The sequence below is a fragment of the Pygocentrus nattereri genome, chromosome 18 (assembly GCF_015220715.1).
Source record: "Pygocentrus nattereri isolate fPygNat1 chromosome 18, fPygNat1.pri, whole genome shotgun sequence".
Lineage (NCBI taxonomy): Eukaryota > Metazoa > Chordata > Actinopteri > Characiformes > Serrasalmidae > Pygocentrus > Pygocentrus nattereri.
This window is the reverse complement of record NC_051228.1, coordinates 31,391,281-31,416,604: the sequence shown is the minus strand read 5'-3', so window position 1 is coordinate 31,416,604 and position 25,324 is coordinate 31,391,281. Positions and strand designations below refer to the sequence as shown.

The 25,324-nt window shown below is 40.1% G+C and overlaps 1 protein-coding gene across 3 annotated transcripts in view; it reads right to left on the bottom strand.

Moving 5' to 3' along the window:
- Positions 1 to 24,539, bottom strand: part of slc7a1a (solute carrier family 7 member 1a) — a 33,381-nt gene extending 8,842 nt beyond the window's left edge. The window contains exons 1-7 of one of the 3 annotated variants that reach the window (XM_017681827.2): positions 24,364 to 24,539; positions 11,418 to 11,859; positions 10,704 to 10,862; positions 9,559 to 9,730; positions 9,120 to 9,253; positions 4,698 to 4,920; positions 2,885 to 3,024 (exon numbers count right to left, since the gene is read on the bottom strand). In XM_017681827.2, coding sequence (XP_017537316.1) covers positions 2,885 to 3,024; positions 4,698 to 4,920; positions 9,120 to 9,253; positions 9,559 to 9,730; positions 10,704 to 10,862; positions 11,418 to 11,784 — 1,195 coding nt within the window. In that variant the 5' untranslated portion in view covers positions 11,785 to 11,859; positions 24,364 to 24,539. Of the gene's footprint in view, positions 1 to 2,424; positions 2,562 to 2,884; positions 3,025 to 4,697; positions 4,921 to 9,119; positions 9,254 to 9,558; positions 9,731 to 10,703; positions 10,863 to 11,417; positions 11,860 to 14,475; positions 14,540 to 24,363 lie in introns of those variants that run through there. The other 2 variants (XM_017681854.2, XM_017681836.1) reach the window with 2 other exon arrangements.
- Positions 24,540 to 25,324: the final 785 nt, after the last annotated feature.

The window sequence follows — 25,324 nt, the reverse complement described above, 5'->3', positions numbered from 1 at the left end:
CTGATATAGGCATCCTCTCAAACAGCACAGCCCTTCAGATGGACATACTGTCATATGCAACACCGCTGGTCAAATGACCTTATATTTAATTTCTTAGAGAAAATAAATGAACACAACCTCTACATAAAAACCTGAATATTTCATTTCCTGCTCATTTTAGTGCATAAACTATTAGCTGTGTTGAACATACTGCAAAGAATAAACAAATAAAATATAAAAATGTGTCATTACTTTTGCCACATGTTTTTTTTTTTTTTCCAAAATGTTAAATTCATTAAATAAACAGTAATTTTGTGTTAAAATGTACAGAAGTGTGTTCTCTGTAGAGGAGGTGTTCACTTACTTTCACTTAGAAAATCAAGAAAACAGTTGACCAGGGGTGCCCAAACTTAAACACTGTCTTATTATAGACAAAAATGTCTTATAATAATAACAGAGTTCAGGCACACATATACACATATACATACTTACATACATACATACATACATACACATTATTCTTTTAAGTACTATTTTATACAGTTCACATAGTGTTTTATATATATATATATATATATAAAAAAAATAAAAAGCATCTCTGTCACTATGAACAGGCTCAGTGTTTCTGACAACACACAGTAATCTATAAATAGTGCTTCTGCCTCACTTACTGTCACCGGCAACATGCACAGAGACAATAATGTCTACAGTAAATCACCCTTTTGAAGTTCCAAGAATCAGAAACACAAATAAAACATTAAGAAGTTGCATAGACATGATATAATAACACAGTGTTCAGATGACTGACCTTGTCATTTTACCTCCGTTTGCATTTTTCTGCTACAATTACCATGAAGCCAAATCTCCTTTCCTAAGAGGTGTTAACCCAGCCATGATCCAGGAGCACCCTGGCCTATATATTTTCCTTGCTCTAACACAGCTAAACTGAGCTAATTTACCCTTGGAAGGCTACAGATTTTGCTTTGTATATTATTTTTACTATTTAAATGCAATGCTGAAAACATAAAATTACACAATTAACCCATTTTTGCAGGCCTCCTAATGGCCATTCCAAGAAACTATGTGAATATTTTATTGATATAATCAAATAAAATATTTAAATTCAAAATATAATCAAAAATTGTTGAAATTTGTAATTTAATAAGAAATGTGTGGGGTGGCTGTGTTATGTTAAAAACAAACTTCTAAAATAGGCTAAATTTTCATTTTATAACTACTGCGTAAAAAGCTAATCACTTACTTACGTAAGAATTGATTTTTATTTATTTAGATTCAGTTGAGCTACATTCCATACTGACGTTCTGATGTTCTACTTTAAATGAATTTCCAAAAACGCAGTAAAAGAAAATGTGAATGAATCAGCAATTATTTCTTTCAACTACAGTTATACACATCTTCCTAAAGATGATGTCACAAGCTTTCGATGTTCGACATCACACCTGCTGTGTGTACTATACTTAGCTGTATACCAAACCCTTGCAAACACCAACAAGGCAAGCACTTTTGAGAAGATAAAGATCTTTATCAATAAACAAACTCCACCCCCCACCCCATCCCCAACCCCGCCCATCCAAGCATAGACACTTTTTGCCACATTTAGGATTTTTTTTCCTAGCTTTTCCCATTCAGGGTTTTTTTTTATGTGCATAATGTGAAATGGGAAACACAATAACACAATTATGCATTATGCTTTTGTCATTGCCAGCAACGTCCAACAGCAAAGAAGCCCATCCTGAGTTTAAGTGGTTGCTCAAAAGCCATGAAAACACTTTAATGTACAGAATTCCAGGACCAGAGAACCACTACTGTATACAAGACTTGTGCAAAGTTTGGCACAGACAAAAAAGTAGCATATAATACGAACAATTAATATAGCAGACAAATACAGTAGATCATAAACTTTTTAGCACACGCTGACTCAAACGTCACACATTTCAAACACTTCAGGATTTTTAGAAAGGCTTAGTTTTGCAAAATATATCACTGTTAAAGTAACTTCAATTGATATCTCCCTTTGATAACGGTCGCTGCCTGTCACACTGTATGAACACTTTATGATGAACTCAAATTACCTGAAGTTACATTACAGTTTTTCTTTTTGCTTTTTCTTTAAAGTTTGAAGATTTGAGGTTTTGTTATAAAAGCAAGGATATAAAAGTAAATGCCCAATACAGTGAAGCTACTGAAGAATCTAGCTATTAATCCCACTAGTACCATACCACTATAACAAGTTTACAGTGAAATCTGTGTGAAAACACCCATTTCTAACTGACATACTGGTAAAACAAATGACAGAACAGGTTCTAAAAGGTTCTAGTAGGATCTCTTTGTTTTTGGTGTAAACTTTGGGATTGTTAATTCTCTCTGTAACGACTACACCAGAGCAGGTTTTAGTATTTTCCTTCTGGAGGTCTCCGCTCTTACCAGACATGACCCCCGCAGACACTGTGGACACGATGGGCGTCTTCCTCTCGCTCACGCGGGCCAGAAAAGAGAAGAGGAGACCGTCTCGGGCCATGGCATAGATAATACGTGGGAGAGGGAACATGGAACCCAGGAGACTGGGCACAGAAGAGTGGACGAGGGAATGTGGGGAACGGGAAGTTGTACATCATAATAGACGAAACAAAAACAATAAACAGAAAGAAAAAAAAAAACATAAGCCCTCGTGTTGCCATGGGAGACACGGTGTCCACTACTCGCAAACATGCTAGACATGCTCTACGTGCTTTTTCTGAGCCCAAACCAATAACAGACTCCCGACACCAGGTACAGATGACTAGGTACTGCATGCACAGTGACAGTCAAGAGCACAGCAGGACAGCTCTGCCGGGCCTCGAAACCAAGGCCAATACATGTTAGTAGTATTAAGAGCCATTCTCACCTGCCATAAGGCCTGATGTAAGAGTAGCGCGTAAGGGGGTTTTTGTTTTCGGGTTTAGTTCAGCGATGTATTTGAAGAGCAGCCCGTCATCTGCCATCGCCCACAAGACCCTGGGCGTTGGGAACATGGCGCCAATCAAGCTAGCGTGAGAGACGAGGGGGAGGGAACAGGCCATGGCATGCAAGTCAAGGAATGACAAACTGCAATCACTGTCTTATGGCAAAGTGCATTCACAGTCTGTGATGAAACCCAAACAGCTGACAGATGCTGCTATGATTTCATCAGGAAAAAGCCATAAACCAACAGTTTAGAGAGTTCATGGTACTTGAACAAAATGCCACAAATAGACCGCTCCCACATACCAAGTCAAAGAGTGATTAGGTTTCCCAGGGAAAAAATAGATCAAGTCCAACAAATTTTTAAAAAGCGGGTTCTGTCTAGTGTGGTCAGCATCTTCTTAATGAAACTTGAATTAGAGCAGCTAATTGGTTAATCTCACTTTAACATATCTGAGGTGTAGAGCAGCTTTAACATAGTTAAAGGGGCACTTTAAAGGAGCATTCTGGTCTAAAACTTCTCTAAGCTGGTTATCGTGTCATGCAGTGCAGAACAGCTTTACTCCTCAGCCTCATCAGTTTGATAAACTCTGATAAACTTCCATGTAGACAGAGCAATTACATGGCTGCAGTAAGATATCTGGCATGCTAACAATAACATTACTTATTTACCTTCCTACCATGTAATGGGAACAAAACAAATTTGGGGACAGCCCTCCCCCAAAAATCCACCCTAAGAAACTAGCTTTTCTAAAGCTCCTTCCAATTTTAGATATATCCTCAAAAGGGGTTTCTTTAGTCTTTAAACAGAAAAATCACACACTAGAGACTACTGCAGCACTGCTGTACGACATGTACGAGTCTTGCTTTCACACAAAACTATGAAATCATATATGTACCCCATGCAAGAATAATGTTGCTGGTTATTGAAATAAACATATAAATGTGCTTGTAGAGGTGCAACACGATGCATTTAGTCAGAAAAAAGTAGTTGCACATGGGACTTTCCTGAAAACTGATTTGGAGAAATTATTTGCATGTTTTATCTATAAAAAGCACATAAGTACTTAAGATCTGTGCAAACATTACTAAAAATGATTAAGGAATTAAAAAAGAATGGCTAGAGGCCATATCTCTGGCTGGGTGTTATGCATGATTACCACACATGGCCCTGAATCACTTCTACTTGCATAACTATGAAATATGATTTATGACTCAACACTCCATGCCAAATCTCACTGCATATTTTTAGCAAGGGGCTCACGTGTGACCTTAGACAAATATACAAATGCACTCATGCACAGGCAGCTAGACTCGATCCTAAATCGCCTCTTTCCGTCCTCCTCTGGCTCCACCCTTCAGGCAGATTTAGCATGTGGCCAGTAAGACAGTCAGGAATAAATCTGGCATAAAAATGAATGTAGATTAAACTTTTAAAGTGGAGTGCATAAAAACTTTCTGTGTAAATAGTGCATTCTACAAACAAAACACGGTCAGCCGAGCTCCTTATCCATATTAATATTCCTTTTGTTTCAAGTCAAAACAGCCATTTAGTAAAAAGGCCAGGATGTTATGCGTATTGCAGGTTTTGTAAGTAAATTACTTGTTTGTGTTATTAATACTTTGACCAGGTGCTGCAGTCCTGTTTTGACCATTAGACTTCAGTACTGAAGCATGAAGGAGGAGGAAGAGGAGGAGGAGGAAAGAACTGGTTGTGAATTGAATCCTTGTGCACATGCAGTTAGCTTTGTGCTTACCTGGTGGAAAGAGCACATAATGAGCCTATAGCCACCGCGTAGGTGGCCCCCTCCCAGCCCACATACTTAAAGGCCACGGGCAGAGGGCTGTTCTTGTCCAGCATGTAATACGGCATCATCATGGTGAGAGCAGCCGACACTCCAAAGTAGGCCACGAAGCAGATGAGGAGAGAAGAGACGATGCCGATGGGAATGGCCCTCTGCGGATTCTTCACCTCCTCACCTAGGAGATATTTAAGTGACCTATGTGCAAAAACTGGAATGTCCTCACTGGCGTAACATGACACAAAGCAGCACAAAGTGTTCAGGGGGTCTAAATCACGCTCTTATATGCTCTTGTTCTGACCAACCAAGTTAAATGCCTGTGTATGGTCCCTTTGGCTAATGAAGTAATACTGATTCCAATGATTCAATTATTTTGACACAATTCAGAATTCATTTTGAAGTTACAGTAAACGCACAAGTGTACAAGTGTAACCATAAGAACAATTTACATAGTAATGGAACATTTTTTAAATAGTGGTATAAATCAATTAAATTTTTTTCTAATTTGATGCAGTTGAATCACCACCTTCAGATCAATGCACATATTTTTTCACTCCTATTTAACATTATTTAAAATTTGCTGCCCAGCAATCAAAGAAGCGCTTGACCTGAATAGCTTCAGCATAAATTGGCATATACTCACACATCATAAACACAGAATGAGGTGTTCCCAGCAGGACATTAACCTGGTCCTTAACTTTATCATGGTGGAGGCAGCTGAGGCTGGAATTCAGCTTGCTTATTTCAACTCAGTGGGATACGTGCCCACAAAACGCCAACACTGAATAACAAATCTTTCCGAAGGAATCACAGCTAAAACATCTGAACAGTAATGTTTGTAGGAGAAGAGAGCAGATGAGAAGGATGGCCATTTTACAGACAGAACTAAAAGCAATAAAAACCTGCCTTACACAGTGACAACTATCTCACTGTCACAGATTAACACTTCATTCAGCTACTTAATGAAAAAGTAAAGGACAATTTAGCATTGCAAATAAAGATGTGGGGCAAATCCTGGAGACTGCTTTCATTATGATTCCTTTGAGACATACACCAACTAAGCACTTTATCATGTACACCTCTTTTTTTCTACCCTTATTGTCCATTTTATCAGCTCCACTCATCATATAGGTGTACTTTGTAGTTCTTCAATTACAGACTGTTGTACATTTGTTCCTCTGCCTACATTGTTAGCTCTCTCTACCTTGTTCTTCAATAGTCAGGACACCCACAGGACCACCACATTGGCAGGTATTATTTGGGTAGTGGTTCATTCGCAGCACTGCATTAACACTGATGTGGTGGTGTTGTGTTAGTGTGTGTTGCGCTGGTCTGAGTGGATCAGACAAAGCAGTGCTGCTGGAGTTTTTAAACACCTCAGTGTCACTGCTGGACTGAGAAAAAATATCCAGCCAACAGGGTCCTGTGACCACTGATAAAGGACTAGAGGATCTAGTCCATCTGCAGAGAAACAGGTGGACTACAGTCTGCAATTGTAGAACTACAAAGTGCATCTACACTATATTTCAAGTATTAATAAGTATTCACTCACCAATGGAAATCATTGAATTCAAGTGTTCACACGTGTATAAAACCAAGCACCTAGGCATACAGACTGCATCTACAAACATTAGTGAAAGAATGGGTCACTCTCAGGAGCTCAGTGAATTCCATTAAAGCACCACCACTGGACTCAGTGGAGACGTGTTCTCTGGAGTGACAAATCATGCATCTCTGTCTGGCAATCCCATGGATGAGTCAGGGTTTGGCGGTTGCTGGGAGAACGGTACTTGTCTGACTGCACTGTGCCAAGTATAAAGTTTGCTGGAGGGGGGATTATGGTGTGGGGTTGTTTTCCAGAAGTTGGGTTCGGCTCCTTAGTTCCAGTGAAAGGTTAATGCTTCAGCAGACCAAGAGATTTTGGACAATTTCATGCTCCCAACTTTGTGGGAACAGTTTGAGGACGGCCCCTTCCTGTTCCAACATGACTGCGCACCAGTGAGTCCTGACCTCAACCTGATAGAACACCTTTGGGATGAATTAGAGCGGAGACTATGAGCCAGGTCTTCTTTTCCAACAGCAGTGTCTGACCTCACAAATGTGCTTCTGTAAGAATGGTCAAAAATTCCCATAAACACACCCCTAAACCTTGTGGAAAGCCTTCCCAGAAGAGTTGAAACTGTTATAGCCAACATCAAATTAAACCCTATGGATTAAGAATGGGATGTCAGTCAATTTCAAATGCGTGTGAAGGCAGACGAGCGAATACTTTTATTTAATATAGCATATATAGTAAGTGGAGCTGATAAGATGGACAGTGAGCATTGAAACAAGGAGGCCGTCATAATGTTATGACTGATCGGTGTATATGTTTGTGTGCTCGAGTTCTGTATGGGCTCTGCAATGTAAAGTTTCATCGTTTTAGCTCAAAAACTATGAACCATAAAAATGGTACAATAAAAAGTGCAGAATATAAAACACAGAACAGTAATTTGGCTTGATAAACTTAATTCTATATTCTCTGGACAGCACACCTCTGCTGCAGTATTTAATCCGTTTACAAGCAGAAACTCAATCCAGGAAAAGCTAGATAAATAACTTCAAGCATATTATGATTTAACATATTCTGCATGAAATCTATTTGAGAATAAGATAGAAGACTGTAGAAGTCATGTGTATCTAATAAGGGCATGTGCATCTAAGCGTGTGTCCTGGTACTCAATCTGCACCCTAGCTGGCCTGAGCCAGGCAAGACTGGTATGTTCCTGCCAGAAGCACAAAGGACAAGGGAAAGGCCAAATGCTAGTAGGAAGGTGGAGGGAGGGGGTTGGGTGGTTTAGAGGGCTATCCCAAACATGGCAGCTTGCTCTTGGTAGACAGACATGCCTAGGCAAACCTTAAACTTCTTCCACCAATCAGAAGGTGGAAACCGCAGGGGTGTGAACAGTGCCTAATTTGAAATCGGGGTGTTGGCCAGAAACCATTTGAGAATCTGGTTGAGAACCAGTTAGAAGTGGACAGAAAATTGCACACAAACTTTCAAGGGGAGAGGTTAAGAGTGCAGGGACTGACCAAGCAGAACATAAACATTTACTGTGAAGGTCACTAGCTACACTTAAACAGAGAGCGGAAAAACAACTCGCCATCATTCTAACAAGTGTATGGCAATGCACACAGATTTAACCTCTGTTATAACTCAGCACAAATACAGGGCTTTTCAACAGGCAATACTGAACCTCTGTATGGGAGAATTTCGAGAAGTCTTCCTCCAGCGTTAAACTGGGAGTACTTCTTTATTTAAGGAAGTGAACAATACTTTAAATTTCCTGTATTATCACATGAGGCTCTCAGCATCGAGATCATTGTAATGTGATTAAACCTAGACATAAATGTGGCTTGTGGTGTTGAACAATAACTAGTTGTCGACACAGTAAATGTCAAGATTACATAAACTGGCTATATAATTCACTGAAGATTTTTTTTTGCATTTAGCAATTTAGTATATTTTTCATCAATAATTATATCTGGATATGCAGATATATACAATATAGCATACATCTGCATATCCAGATATAATCATTAATAAAACCAAAAAACTGCTATATTCTACCTGTGCTGTTCAGTGCCAAGGCTTAAGAAAATACTCAGTTCTTTTAAAGTGAATATCAGTACAACTGCAAAAAATATCAAATCATTTCTAAAAATCTCTCAGTGACTCAAAGAGATGTGATAATCATTAAACAAAGTCAGGTTTGATGGAATATATCTTTAAAAATAAAAAGCTGTCCAGGATAAGAAACAAACAAAACATGCACATACTACATTTTAAAGTGACATTAATGCAACAAAATTTTACTTCAGGTGATTTTGGAGTATTTCTATCGGTCAGTTCATCATGACATTTTACCACGATGTAAATGACAGCTGTCATGTTCAAATGATGCAGAAAAAAAAGAGATACATAATTTTTTTTTTTAAAAACCCTTTGGACAGCAACAAAAAATATAGATACTGTATATAGATATAAAAATATAGATATATCTTAATGGAATATGAAAAGTTAGAAAGACTCTAGTTCTCTGGCTGATCAGCATTGTGTCAGTGTTTCAGAGACAGTGATACAGCCACAGTAACAAACAACAATACAGTGAAAAAAAGGGAGGATGAGGTCTGAGCTACTTAAAGGTTGAGGCATAGTGGACTAATTTATGTACCAAGCAGAAATACAACTAAAAAGCAGGGAGAATGAAGGCTGCAATTGTGAAAGCTGGCAGATCGAGAGGTGGATGTGCCAGTGTATGAAACTACATAGGTTATAGGGGCTCAGTCTCAGGGTCTGTCTTCCCCTCTCCCATTAACTCTCATGCACTCACTCACCTGTGGTGGCAATACAGTCGAACCCTACGAAAGCATAGAAGCAGGTGGCTGCCCCGGAGAGGACTCCGCTGAAGCCAAAGGGCATAAACCCACCCATCCCTAAACTCTCTTCTGATACCTCAGGCTCTGATGTACTGGCCAGGAGAAATACATAAAGAAAAGAACAGAACTGATGAAATGTAAAGTAAACTTAACTTTTGTTAAGTAAATCCATGCATTTTAATTTACAAAACGTCCTTAACTGTCACAGATTTCAAATGTGTATTGTTATACCCTGCTGCACTGGCAAACATAGACAGTCTCCCACAAAACCACCACTAAACTACTATAATCAGCACTGAAATAGCTTTAGAGTTGATGATGAACCTGCTAAGTACTGGTAAGCAGAACAGAAAGGGGAGGAGTTGAATATGGGGATCAGCTTCTGCATGCTGCTCACTTGAAGCCTGAGAAGTTGGATCTGTTCAGGATGTCCTCAGGGTTCAGCTGCCAGTTCTTGAGCGTGCCTTTGACTAGGCCAGACACCACCATGAACAGCAGCACCAGGACGTTAATGCAGGTGAATATCTTATTGACCATGGCCGACTCCTTCACCCCAAAAGCCAGCAAGCCTGCAATGATAAAATTACTCGGAAAGTCCTACAGAGCAGTCCACAAGTGACTGAGAAAGTATTACAATATTCATACTGAAAAGGTAACAAATGTCCAAAAATCCAGTTTCCTATCGTTTGTTTCATGATATTAGTGACAAAAACTATCATAATTCTTGCTTTTAAAGTAAACATTAAGATCAGTTTTGTTGATAGTATTATACTTGACTTTTTATACAAGACTTTTTCAATGTCTTTACATGACCAAAAGCAATTAAAATAAAAAAAAATGCAATTATTATCAGAATAACTTCTATTGAATGTCTAGCCTATTTCTTTTGACTATTTGACCTTTTTAAAAAGATGGTAATTGTGTACATTTAGCAGAGTTAAAGGGAAATTCCACCTTTTCTCCTCACAATTGCTTCATAATTAAATTATTAATATGTTAACAGACAACCAGAGTGGTTTGAAATGAAATGTGCAATTTTGGAAAACTTGTCAGCATTTTTCCCAGCAGTGGTGACAGGAGCCAGTTGTCCAAAGCACTGTGCTGGATGCTGCCCCTTCTGGAGTTGTGCACCCCTTAACAGCTACCTCACAGAAAGCTATTGCAAGAGATGGTTGTGAATACACTGCTGATGCATGAGGTACTGCTTCAAGATAGTTTTACATTAAGGTTTTATATCAACATCACACCTGATCATTTTGGCAAGTGAACAAAAAGATTGGTCTGTTTCTTTACAGTGCATCAGTTCACATCAAACCTCTCTGAATGACTTTATTTACATCCTAAGGATTGACTTTGAACTTTGAAACAGTATTTCAAATTATTCCGTGTTTATAGTATTATGATCCATGCCTATTGCAAAAGCTTTCATTTAGAATCTACCAACGAGAAAAGAAGCACAAGAATTCTACAGATAACTTTTCTGATAAGCTTGTATGTACCCGTAAAGTGTCGTGAACATTGTCTGATGAGTGTATGCAGTACCTGTGAGACCCAGGATGATGGCCACAGCAAACATGTCGGGATACTCGGCCAGCACACCTGGGGCCTTCATGCTCATGTACTGACGATTGAAGTGCTCAATATGTTTACCAGTCAGCTCATCGAAAGTGGCACTCCAAGCTCGAGCTACGCTGGACGTTCCTTTTCAAACAGAAGAGAGCAAGAAATGAGAACATAAAACAGTGTAGAACAAAAACAAAAGTGAAATGAATTTTACAGGGCTAGATATACAGTAACGCTTTAAGTGTATTCTTAGACCAAAAAAGGGTCCCTACTCTCATTATCGATTGAATAATGTTCAATAATATGAGCTTTGGAGTAAATAAAGTTCTCTGGTTTCTTATGCAATACAACACAATAATGCAGTTTTATTTGCCATATTCCTCTATAGCTTCTCTACTCATATTTGAGCATTCAATATATTTTTAAAAGATATTCAGAATTGCATAAAATAATCAATTTGAATCATGATGAAATTTAAGTTCAAATAATTTCATACAGAGTTTCAACTGAATTCAAACACTGTAAGGTCATATTTATGACCCTATTAATCAGAGACTTGGCCTATATTGCGCTCAGGATTAAATGAAGCATTTGGCATCTTTTTGTATGCACTTTATATATTAGGAAACATGAACTTTGATACTGTCCTACTTTCAGCTACTGTGCAAACTCAGGATTCATGTAGTGTCTTACCGATGATATAGGAGAGGATCAGGTTCCAGCCGGTGATGAAGGCCCAGAGTTCTCCCACTGTCACATAGCTGTAGAGATATGCTGAGCCCGTTTTGGGCACTCGTGCCCCGAACTCAGCATAGCACAGGCCGGCCAGCACCGAGGCCAGGGCTGCTATGAGGAAGGACAGCACTATGGCAGGCCCTGCATTCTGTCTAGCCACCGCTCCAGCAAGCACATACACACCAGCCCCCAGGGTACTGCCCACTCCCAGGGCCACGAGGTCAAAGGTGTTAAGGCAGCGGGAGAGGCGCGAGTCCTCAGAGCAATCCACCACTTTCACCCGCAACAGCTGCTTCCCAAAACTCAGGAGCTTCTGCAAAACCATGGCTTGTGCAATCTGGTCCAATCTGGTTTGGTGTGGTCCAGTCTGGCCTGACGTCTATATCCACACGCAGCTTACCTGTGGGGGCAGCATCAAATGAGTAATATGCACTGTGTATGCAATTTTACAAAGCAGGCTAACCAGGGAATGACCTCACTGTGTATCAACAGGTCAGGGTAATGCTGGTACAACAATGAGTGAGTATTAGCTCTTACTATTTAGGACGGTCACAATCACAATCACAAAGCCACTTTTACTCCACTATAAAAAATAATGGATTAAAATGTAACGTGAGGCATATGATGATAATGTATATTTTAAATTCTACTACAGGTCTATAGTACAGTAAGAAACACAGCCTGACAGATACTACCATTTATATTTATATTTTTAACCCCTTAAATGGCACAGACCTGCAGCAGGTCCAGGATTCCACTCTTCGCTTCTGTAACTTGAGGATAATTCAAGTCTATAACAGGTTTGTTTCCATGTAATTACTGGATAATTTGCCTTACAATTAGATTTAAACTTAGATTTTACAGTGGAATTACATGTAAAATTTCACGCAAATTAAACATATAGATTTAAATACAAATATTCAGAGTGGTCTGATGTCAAAATATGACGTAAAGAGAAACTATCTGACTTCAATGTCTTTACAGTTTATATAAAATGTTGACCGCAGTAAACAAAAAAAATAAAAGATTTATTTGGGTACTTTGCCTTACAACACTCTATATGTATCTCTTAATCATGAAAAAAAATAATGTTTTAGGCCAAAACTGTATCTTAAAAGTGTTGTAAAATGGTGTCTCAACCATTTTGTATGATATCTTTGTGTGAAGTAGCTTTTACAGGTATTAAGTGTTTTGGATGATTGACGTCACCACCACTGTGAAGAATTGTGGATTTTGTTTCTCTAGAATTATCCATCTGACATCAAACTACTCTGAATAACTTTAACATCTTAACCATTTAATTACATAGAAATTTGGGAAAAAATGGTGGAATTCCCCTTTATCATATCACGGATATTTTGAAATGCTGTGCATGGCTCTTATTGTTCAGGTAAGTCTATTATTCTTTGGCTATTTTTATTTTAAAACAACTCATTATTCAGACATGACTATTTATGATTAATGAAAATAAATGACTAATACTAATATCCATAGTAACAGCCCTATTTCTATTTCAAACTTTCCCCCCTTTTTCGTAAACATTTTTTCTGGTTAGTTTTGTATATAGCACTCTAACTGTTATCAGCTGTTCTGGCATATAGTGGTTGCGCTCCTCAGCACGTGCTACACCATTCATCATTCAGGAGGCCAACGCTGAGGTGAAATGAACATTTTGTCCTTCCAGCTACAGAGGACGAGCTGGCAGCAGAAAGCAGCTGTGCAGTGATATATGGCTTTGAATACAGGTTCTCACAAGAGAAACGTCATTCATTTTGCTTTTTTAAGAGAGCGGTTCAATGAAAACAATTCAGAGAGAAAAAATGCGGTCCAGCAAGGAGTCGGGAGGCTCTATCGTTCAGTTGGTCAGGAGAAAGAGTACAGCAAAAGAACAGCCAGCTGGGGAGAACACCTGGACTGCTGTTGTTCACAACTCTCACTTTGAGGCGTCAGGATTTATTTCTGGCCGAGAAAAATGAAACAATGAAAGTATGTTACCTGCTATGCATAAGGGGCAGTCAGTGGGTTTGTATGTCTTCAGCTGTTGCACTATTTTCCTGTAGTATTGGGCAATGCAGAATGAAATCCACTGAGTGTGACTACTGGCAGAAGCAGAGGGGCCCACAAGGGCTAATCCATCTTACTCTGAGACACTATTCCACAAACTGACGTTATGTAACCAAGGGATGGCCGTGAAAGCTGAAGGAACTGGAAACATATCAGCACTAAATGAAGCCATCACAAATTATGACCCAGTGTTCCTGTCTGGGTCGCCCTATCCGAAAGCACTTAGGATGACAAAGGTTTTCTAGGAAATTAATTTCCTGTCATGCCAGACCGTCAACAGATCGTTACACAGACAATGAACTACCATAGTTCTTGCTTTTGCACCTACAGATCATATATGCCATTTCACATGCAACGAAAACCAAATTGAACCTCAAATGGGGTAAAGAGAGGTCACTCAAGCGCATGCTAAAGGTCTCTGGCCCTTTAAGAGCTGACATGTTATACAGCATGGTCTGGCAAGGCTTTGCTTGTCAACGTGCGATTACAGACTTTGGGCCTGTTTAGCACATTTAGTGCAACTTAATGCCGGAAGTCTAATTTAAATGAGCTTAGAGCCATAATTCAGTAAATCCCACCAGCTGCTCACATAGGCATGACAAAGGCAGTTCTCATGACGCTGAATTTAAACTACAGTTTTCCATTTCCTATCAGTTTTAATAAGAATTCCAAACAACTACAGCAAAAAAATCCTCACAACAAGCGATGAATGAGAAACTCATGACATTGGTTTAATGTTCATGAAGTTCAGGCTGCAAGCAAAGCTTTACGGCCTAGCACTATCCAGTATTTTATGCCAACTGGGCTTTCTCGCTGGCCGAAACCACCTCAAACAAATCAAATAGGTGAGCACCGTGCGTGAGAAGACAGAAGGACTCAAGAGCAAAGAAGCAAAAAACATACAGAGGTTAAGAAGCGAAGAACATAGAGCTTAAAGCACCACGATCTTTACCTGCTGAGAGCAAGAGAGAGAGACCTATCTCTGAAACCCTGGATACTGTAGACTTCTCTTCCTCTCTCAGTGCAGTCCTACAAATAGACTGGTCACACATCACATGGCCAAGTTTTTCCAGGAGGACTTTGTCTGTGTATGCATGTGCGATACATCAGCGTCCAAAACTACTGTGCAAACAAACGTTACATTAACAACTTGCCAGTGGGCAATATGATGATCATTCCATCATCAGCATGCTGATCATATCATGGATATTGTCACCACTTGAAGACAGGCCAACTGTACGTTTCATTACAAAGATCATATTTAGGCCATTTTTTCTTCGATTTGGCAGTATATCAAACAGCAAATTAAAATTAAAAATGCATTGGTAAAGGAAATCAAGGACCAATGCTGATATCCAATACTTCTGATGAACATATCTGCTGATGCCAATACCGACAGCAGCACATTAGGGGTTTACCAATATTTCAATATTAATATCAAAATTCAAATTTGAAGTGAAATTTAAAGCTGTACCGCCGATATGCCCTGTAGGTCTTTCTGAGAGTCCCTCATTTATCATCTTTTGTGGAAAGCCACTGTTGATGATGAAAACTAGGCATCTAAGGGCTTCCTATTACAGTAAAGTGGGGCTCAAATGACTAATTTTTCTAAACCAATAAGTTTTAAATTCTAGAAAGAGAAGCAGCTTAGAAGGTACATGTGTGTGTGTGTGTGTGTGTGTGTGTGTGTGTGTTAGTGATTTAGGGGGGTTATTTTGTTAGGGGGTGGCATGACCCTTATTTATCTGAGCCAAATCAATCTGTGTAGTATAAAATTACCTCTGTAGAGTCATTAACATTTTTTTCATACAAATTCTAAAAAATGACCTTGATCTCTGAATGGCACCACTGCATTGTAGTGAATCAAACTGAACGCGTGTGTATGGTTATACCTCTATTAAACCTCGACCTGGATTAGCTTTACATAGAAACAACATGAATATCTGTACAAATGCACTAAAACGAATAAAACACAAAAGCACAGATTTCACTGCAGAAGCCCAGCCTCACTGTAAACATCCTGCTCTTCTAGAGTCCAATAAATACATCATAAAATATTGGGTTAAAATGCCAAATCTAAAAATCTGTCTGAGGCAGATCATTTTTAAACAAATACCTGTGATACCGATATGATTCTGATATCACTGTACATCCATACTAAAAACCATTGTACTCACAGTATTTCATAGTACTTGAAACGTAGCCCCTTTTGGGGCTTTTCCATCTGTTCCAACTACTCAACTACTCGACAAAGGAACTGGTGGTGGACCTGAGGAGGGACAAGGCATTGGTGACCCCTGTGTCCATCAGAGGGGTCAGTGTGGACAGTGTGGATGATTACAAACATCTGGGTGTATATACTGACAATAAACTGGACTGGGCTAAGAACACTTCCTCTACAGGAAGGGCCAAAGTTGTTTCTATTCTCGGAGGCGCCTGAGGTCCTTCAACATCTGCCGGACTTTGCTCAGTATCTTCTATGAGTCTGTGGTGGCGAGTGCTATCCTCTATGCTGTTGCATGCTGGGGAAGCAGGCTGAGGGTGGCAGATGCCAACAGACTCAGCAAACTGATCCGCAAGGCCGGTGATGTGGGTGTGGAGCTGGACTCGCTGACGGCCGTGTCGGAGTTGAGGATGCTGTCTAAGCTGAAGGCCATTATGAACAATGGCTCCCACCCACTCTATGACACAGTGATGAGACACAAGAGCTCATTCAGCTCAAGAATCATCATATCAAAAAGCACCACAGAGCACCACAGGAAGTCATTCTTACCTGTGGCCATCAAACTCTATAACTCCTCCCTCAGTGTGTGATTCACAAAACTCAATACCAAACTGTTCATATGTGCAATAACAACAATTGTGTGTGCAATAACTCAGAGGGACACTAACTAATTTAAATAATTGTAACTGCTTTATTGCTGATGTTTCATATTACTGTCACAATCACCGCCACCTTACTATATTCATAAGTATTTAAATCTGGTGTACATACTGTAAATTTCTCTATACTGTCTTAAATTACTAGTAAAGTGTTTTTTTTTTACATAAATGGCTGCAACTGTAACAACTGCAATTTCCCTCTGGGATCAATAAAGGAATCTGAATCTGAATCAAACCAAAAAACTAACAATTAGCAAAATCCCAAAGCAAACTGTATGTCTTCATTTGTCATGTGCTCAATGTTACTTTTGTTTGCAATGCGTAAACCAGAGGACTTTGAAAACCCTGGATCCAGTTTCAGGTCCTGAATTCTGTAATCACTGGTAGCTTACACGCTAGGTGGTCAGTCAGTTACATCAACAACAGTTCAATAAACCCCTGTGATTACAAAATTCAGGAGTCCAAATGCGTCGTTAAGTAATCTCAAAAAGAGTTGTTGCCCATTTTTACACTGTATTTCATACAGTCTCACAAACCACATAAGTAAGTCTGTTAGGTGACTCACCAACTCGACAGGAGTGTATTTATTTAGGCATGCAGTTTGAACAGTGCTAATTAGGTTGAAGCAATGTAATGGAGCAAGTCTTGGATGATTATCTTCCATTTCCTATTATCACAGGTGCAAAATTAAAGAAGAACCCTCTTTTTCCTGCGTGTATTGCTGAGTGTTTACTTTAAGCAGAGAAATAGCATCAATTTGATTTTTCTTATTTTATTGACATTATTGCCACAGGGTGACAATAATGTGGACAGCCAATCAGATAAGCTCTCCTCCCAACACACACAGACACACACACACACACACACTTCAGACCTCCAGAGCATGAAACAGCCCCCATCCCACATATAACATTCCAGTCTGGGGGGCATGATGAGGTTATGTGCGGCACACGTTTGTAGCTAACACGGAAATACCTGCGGAATCTAAACTGAAAATCAATCCAGATAATTCAGAGTCAGAGGTTGGACTGTGCACAGTGGAGCATGCACACAACATCTGACATTGCTTTTTAGCCAGGGGTGACCTGTGCGTCTGGACAGATACATACAGATAACACATATAAACACAGCCTGACCAAATTAAGCTGGGAGGAAGGGCAGGGGTGTGGTGCTCCACGCACCAATCACTGCACAAGGCTCTGATATGGGGTGTAACAAACAGCACAGGACTTGCCTGGGTCACTTTTAAAGGGGAATTTAATAATATTTCAAAATTTCTGTAAAATTCAACCATTAAGAGGCAAACAAAGTCATCCAGAGTGGTTTGATGTGGAGAAGTGCAGTGGACAGAAAGCTGAGCCTGATTTCTTTTCAATGGTGATGATAGGAACCAGGGGTCATATTGTCTACAATGCAAATATAGCCACTTTTCTTGCTATCCAAAACAACCAGTGAACTACACGTGTACAGCCTATTCGTGTACATATACGTGTACAGTCGTGGCCAAAAGTTTTGAGAATGGCACAAATTTTGGTTTTCACAAAGTTTGCTGCCTCAGTTTTTTTTAGAACCTTTTGTCAGATGTTTATATGGTATAATGGAGTACAATTATAAGCATTCCACACAGTGTTAACTTTTTATTGACAAAGACATCCAGTTTAAGCAAAGACTTAATATTTACAGTGTTGACCCTTCTTCTTTAAGACTTCTGCAAGTCGCCTGGGCATGCTGGATATCAGCTTCTGGGCAAAATCTTGAATGATGGCAACCCATTCGTGCCTAATCAGTGCTTGGAATTGATCACAGTTTCTGGGTTTTTGTTTGTCCACCCTCTTTTCAAGGATTGACCGCAGGTTCTCAATGGGATTGAGATCTGAGGAGTTTCCTGGCCATGGACCCAAAATTTCAAGGTTTTGCTCACCAAGCCATTTGGTTGCCACTTTTGCCTTGTGACATGGTGCTCCATCATGCTGGAAAAAGCATTGTTCATCTCCAAATTGCTCCTGGGACGTTGGGAGAAGTTGTTCTTGGAGGATGTTTTGATACCATTCCATATTCATGACAGTGTTCTCAGGCAAAATGTGCAGTCCAATCTCTATACTTCCTGCAGAATGTCAGTCTGTCCTTGATGTTTTTCTTGGAGAGAAGTGGCTTCTTTGCTGCCCTTCTTGACACCAAGCCATCCTCCAAAAGCCTTCATCTCACTGTTCACTGCACTGTGTTCAGATGCATTCACACCTGCCCTCTGCCATTCCCGAGCAAGCTCTGCACTGGTGGTGACCCGATCTCGTAGCTGAATAAGGAATGGTATCAAAACATCCTCCAAGAGCAACTTCTCCCAACAACCCAGGAGCAATTTAGGAGATGAACAATGCTTTTTCCAGCATGACGGAGCACAATGTCACAAGGCAAAAGTGATAAGCAAGTGGCTTAGTGAGCAAAACATTGAAATTTTGGGTCCATGGTCAGGAAACTCCTCAGATCTCAATCCCATTGAAAAGCTGTGGTCAATCCTCAAAAGGAGGGTGGACAAACAAAAACCCAGAAACTGTGATCAATTCCAAGCACTGATTAGGCAAGAATGGGTTGCCATCATTCAAAATTTTGCCCAGAAGCTGATATCCAGCATGCCCAGGCGAATTGCAGAAGTCTTAAAGAAGAAGGGTCAACACTGTAAATATTAAGTCTTTGCTTAAACTGGATGTATCTGTCAATAAAAAGTTAACACTGTGTGGAATGCTTATAATTGTACTTCATTGTACCATATAAACATCTGACAAATGTTCTAAAAAAACTGAGGCAGCAAACTTTGTGAAAACCAAAATTTGTGCCATTCTCAAAACTTGGCCACAACTGTGGTCGTCAGAAGTGGTTCAGCTCTAAGTGTTTTATAATTGAGGCACAATACAGCAGATGGTCACCCAGCCGGGGAATCGAACCCAGGCCCTTCTTGCTGCAAGGTGACAGTGTCACTGTATCCCCAATGTTACTACATCTTCAACTACAGCAAAAAAATCCTCACAGCAAGCGATGAATGAAAAACTCATAAGATTAGTTTAACGTTCATGAAGGTCAGGCTACAATCAAAGCTTTACGGCCTAGCACTATCCAGTATTTATGCCAACTGGGCTTTCTTGCTGGCCGAAACCACCTCAAACAAATGAAATAGGTGAGCACCGTGCGTGGGAAGACAGAAGGATGCAAGAGCCTCAGTACCAGAGCAAAGAAGCGAAGAACATACAAAGGCATCTAATGGCATCGTATCAGAGTAAAGTGGGGCTCAGATGACTATGCTTTTTATAAACCAATCAGTTATAAATTCTAGGTGTTAGTGATTTAGGGGGCTTATTTTGTTAGGGGGTGGCATGATCTTTATTTATCTGAGCCAAATCAATCTGTGTAGTATAAAATGACCTCTGTAGAGTCATTAACATGACCTTGACCTCCGAATGACACCACCGTATTGTAGTGAATCAAACTGAACGCGTGTGTATGGTTATACCTCTAATAAACCTCGACCTGGATTAGCTTTACATAGAAACAACATGAATATCTGTACAAATGCACTAAAACGAATAAAACACAAAAGCACAGATTTCACTGCAGAAGCCCAGCCTCACTGTAAACATCCTGCTCTTCTAGAGTCCAATAAATACATCATAAAATATTGGGTTAAAATGCCAAATCTAAAAATCTGTCTGAGGCAGATCATTTTTAAACAAATACCTGTGATACCGATATGATTCTGATATCACTGTACATCCATACTAAAAACCATTGTACTCACAGTATTTCATATTACTTTATGAAACGTAGCCCCTTTTGGGGCTTTTCCATTGGTTCCAACTACTCAAACCAATAAAACTAAATATCCTGACATGTTGTGCAACATGAAAACGTCTGCAAGTGTCATGATGTTAGATTACTGCCATATTGTCCCACACAGGGGGGTCATGATGGAAATACCTGTGGAATCTAAACTGAGAATCAATCCAGACAATTCCATTTGAGTCAGAGGTTGGACTGTGCAAAGTGAGCACACACGTAACATCTGACATTGCTTTTTGCCAGGGGTGACCTGTGCGTCTGGACAGATACATACAGATAACACAGCCTGACCAAATTAAGCTGGGAGGAAGGGCAGGGGTGTGGTGCTCCACGCACCAATCACTGCACAAGGCTCTGTTATGGTGTGTAACAAACAGCACAGGACTTGCCTGGGTCACTTTTAAAGGGTAAATCCACTAATATTTCAAAATTTCTGCTAAATTCAACCATTAAGAGGCAAACAAAGTCATCCAGAGTGGTTTGATGTGGAGAAGTGCAGTGGACAGAAAGCTGAGCCTGATTTCTTTTCAATGGTGATGATAGGAACCAGGGGTCAAATTGTCTACAATGCAAATATAGCCACTTTTCTTGCTATCCAAAACAACCAGTGAACTACACTCATCTTCTGAGTTTTACATGGAATGTTAGGAAATGATAACGTAGTGGTAAATCAGACTTTGGGTACTACTTTGCTTAACAATGCGCTCCATGTACAATGTAAAGGGTGCATATCTGCATATCCATATTTCCACCTATTCAGCTTACATCACGTTAGCCCTCCCCTTTCACAGTGTAGTTGTCAGAAGTGGTTCAGCGCTGAGTGTTTTATAATTGAGGCACAATACAGCAGAACAGAGCCCATTTAATCCTACATACGTCTTAAAGGCACAGTAAAGAAAACAGCCTGTTTAATTAAAACACATTGTCCTAACAGCTAACAACACAGAAGTGAGCGAGTACAACAAAAGCAAAACACTCCCATTATAATTAATGAAGCCGTCTACACCACCTGCAACTAGTGCGATGCGATCCATCTAGAGGTGGAATGGCAGAGCGATACCACATGTCAAAAATAGAAATGCCTGCCAAAATGCCATATCACATCACTCAGCAATTCCAGCTCAGAATCAATGAGGAGAAACTTCTCCATGACATGGAAAAAACGAGGGATCTCGACAACCCTTAAACTGTAAATGCTATAGTGCTGGAAGGTAAAATTGTTTGTTTTGTATCACTAATTGATAAAGACACTCACCACTTAGCAGATACAAGTTTGCATATTGCTATTGTCAGAAGGAAACCTCATATCTCCAAAATGGTAACTTTAAAGGAGAAGGAATAAACCTACTTTACTTTTAATGTAAGCCAATGGAACCAGACCTTTTTCCAAGTCATTTTGGGTTTCCAAGTCGTTTCTTTTGGTCCTTAATGAAATTTACCCACAATGTAAAGGGCAACAGGTGTTTTCAAATGATCTCAAAAATTGAAAAACGACAAAAATGGAGATAGGAGGTTTTCTTCCGACAGCAGCGATATACAACCGTGTTAACATTCCCAGTGTAGACATCCTGAAGACTTCCTGAAGAGATGCGATACTACATTTGAACGCTTGCTTGCTATTTATACACAATGTAAGGGAAAAAGTGAGGTTGGAAAATGGTCGCACAAAATAAATTGTGGCCATTTTGAGCACATAGAACCAAACATGTAAGTGAACAAATACCAGAAAAAATAGGATATGAGCTCTTTATTATATTTGGGCAAACATGTTATCGCAAAACTGTTCGACTGTCAAATAATGTTTAGACATCAGCCAGCTGATCTGCAAGCATTTTAATGTAACAACTTTCTGTGACTTTTAGGAGCATTACACCAACTGGACATCTGGCTCCTGTCAACCCCTCTGAACAATTCTGACTTGATAAGATTCCCTAGAATGGAGCATTTCACACCAAACCACTGAATAATGTTGTTCACATTTGAATCATGGAAAACCTTTGAAAAATCACTGACTTCCCCTTTAAGAAGCCCAAACAAACTTAAACTTCACTTGCTCTGCTGCAAATTTCACTTTCATTACTGAAACAAGTGTAAATCATTGCCATGAGTGAATGGAGGGACCAGTAAAACGCAGTTTCTAAGAAACCACATCTGAGAAACGCACAAAACATCAGCAGCTGTCACAATGACAGAGCAATACTACGTCAGAAATGTGGTGTGTTTTGATAAACAAGAAAGGGAGTCGCATAAAATGATGTGATTTTTTTTCTAAAGACTTCAGAGTATCGTACATTTGGGACAGGATTGTGGCCCTGGCACTCCGCCTCAGTCTATGGTCTTGTGACTCCTAATTTAGCTTGGAATCTAAAAGAATGTGGCAAACTTATTAAACAAGGTCTCAAAGCTCTGCCAGAAAAAGAGATACTAGCTTGGCTTTAGTGCAAGTTCAGACCAAAAGCAGCAATACTGCACAGATGTATGCCTTCCAGGACAGGCTTGGTGCCATTACATTAGAGTCATCTCTACACACTAGACTTACATGTCTAGTGCCATTAATGTAAGCTTTAGATATGAATGATTAGGCAAGACCCCCTTACAATATTAAGTGGAAAAAACACACACGTGACAGCATTGACCTGTAAGTAACTTCAGTCTCGGATACAGACATACACAACAGGACCACAGCCAGCTGGCAGCAGTCTAATGTCACCCACATTGGCTTCAGGTCAAGTTCCTCTCATGTTCCCGAAGAGATGAGGAAGGTCCAGCAGTACACAGAGTGCACTGAAGCCACACTCAACTACAAGCGTTACTACTTTAGTGAAATAATGACTCAAGTAAAACATCCCTCTAAAAAGTTCACTTCAACAACTGAACAACCGGAAAAAAACTTGAACTGCAACAGAAATTCTCAATATATATATCAGCACCTGTCATTATACTGAACAAATTTCTGTTTCCAAAGCACCCTCAAAATAAATAATAAAGAGCCAAAATTCAGAGGTTTGTCTGATCACAAAGTAGCACAGATGCTGCAACATATAGAAATTAAACGCAAAAAATGATTTAGTACTTACATCAATATTAAAAATGTATCCAAATAAAAAGTAGACCAAGTATAATAAAAGTTTTAGTAATTAAAAATTCTAAGATATGTAAAAATATTCTTTTTTAATGTGTAAGCATTACTAGTCTGGCGCCTTCACCAGTCCTTCGCAAAAGTTTTGCAAAGATGTGACTTACTTCAGCGGTCAAAAGCTTAAAAATAAGTTTCACAGAAGAAATGGTCATACTCATTAATCTGCCATGAAACGCCTTTTGTGGATACAGTAATGTGAAGGGACGGAAAGCTGAGATCTTCAGATTAGATGTAAGCCTATGAATGGGCAGCATATATGCGGGAAGAATAGTAGGGTCACTGTATCCTGCAATCTAAACAATATTTACACAGAACACATAAGAGACCTGCACAGTTTAACCTACATACATCTGGCAGTACTAGCCATCCTGACGTCATCCACCCTGTTGCAGCTGTAAACACTGAATAACATCGCGTTCCTGGAAAAAACAACACTGATGTGGTCATTTGACTGTATGTTGTTTAAAGAAACAGTCAGAACTTTTAGATTAGTTCCTTAAGGGTATCGTCCTGACAGCTTCAGTTACCTGTCACCTCAGTTGTTGATCTTTTTCCAGTAAGGGGGGAAATGTCTTCATTTCTTTGGATAATGTAAAATGGCTTTTTCTAACTGTTAAGGTTTGTAGAGCCCCCTGCCGTATGCTGGACTGGGGGGAGACCCCGTACTCAACCCGCTTCACCAGCAGAAAGAGTGGGGAAATGGACCCCTCCGCCATGTGGACGAACACAAGCTTGGAAGTCACTTCGCTTCTTATTCGAATGCTCCGTTCCACCTTAAACGGGGCAGCGGCTCGGCAGTTGCATTCTGGAGCGAATGGAACTGCCGCACCATTTAAGGTGGAACTGGGAAACTCGAAGAAGAAACCACGGTGCTGACCGTGCATTCAAAACGACAACAGTACTAACTTTTTCAACGAAGTCATAAAAGACAAGAGAGCTCAGACGTGCCCGAAACGGTCAAGCACTTGTAAATGTTTCCACAGGTCTCACCTCAAGGCGGTTCGTGCTCGAGTCCAGTGATGTTTGCAGCCGTTCCAAACTTGGCAGATTCTTCTCACCAGGTTGTCGCTCTTCAGAGAAGCAAGCGTGGTTTTGAAACTTGACAGGTGCTGGGAGAGTGCGTGAGGAGTGTAAGGGAGGAGTGTCAGCTTTCAGCTCTTTCACTTTTTTAGGACTGCACCCCACGAACTCCGCCCGTGTGCTACTATTCGCTGGAAAGAGACCGGGAGCTCCTGTACGTACACCGTACACCGGAAAGTGTCCAAGCACCTTTTCTAATCAGTGAATTCACCTACGTTAATATTTCAGTGTTAACAGTAGCTGCATTCATTGTGCACTCAACTTGGATAATCTCCATAGAAGCACTGACCATAGAATAGGACCCTGTGGAGCAGCATATAGTCCTCTCAGTGGCATAAATCCCCCCCAAACTGGGCTGTGGAGTAGTGTACATCGATCAGGCATAACATTATGACCTTGTTTATACACTCATTGTGCATTTTATCTGCAGTAACACTGATGTGGTGGTGGTGTGATAGTGTGTTTTGGCTGGTCTGAATGGATCAGACACAGCAGTGCTGCTGGAGTGGAGACTCCCAAGTATCTCTTGTTGGACTGAGAATAGTCCACCAACCAAAAATATTCAGAGAACAGTGTCCTGTGGGCAACGTCTTGTGACCAATGATGAAAGAGGATAAACACCACAAACTGTGCAGCAGCAGTGATTTTACATTTACAAGGTGGACTGACAAGTTAGGAGCATCTAATGGAGTGGAGTAATAGACTCCAGCAGCACTGCTGTCTGATCCACTCAGTGTCACTGTAGTGCTGAGAATGATCCACTACCCAAATAGTACCTGCTCTGTGAGGGTCCACTGGGGTTCTGACCATTGAAGAGTATCAGAGAAACAGATGGACTCCAGTCTGTAATTGTAGAACTACAAAAGTACAC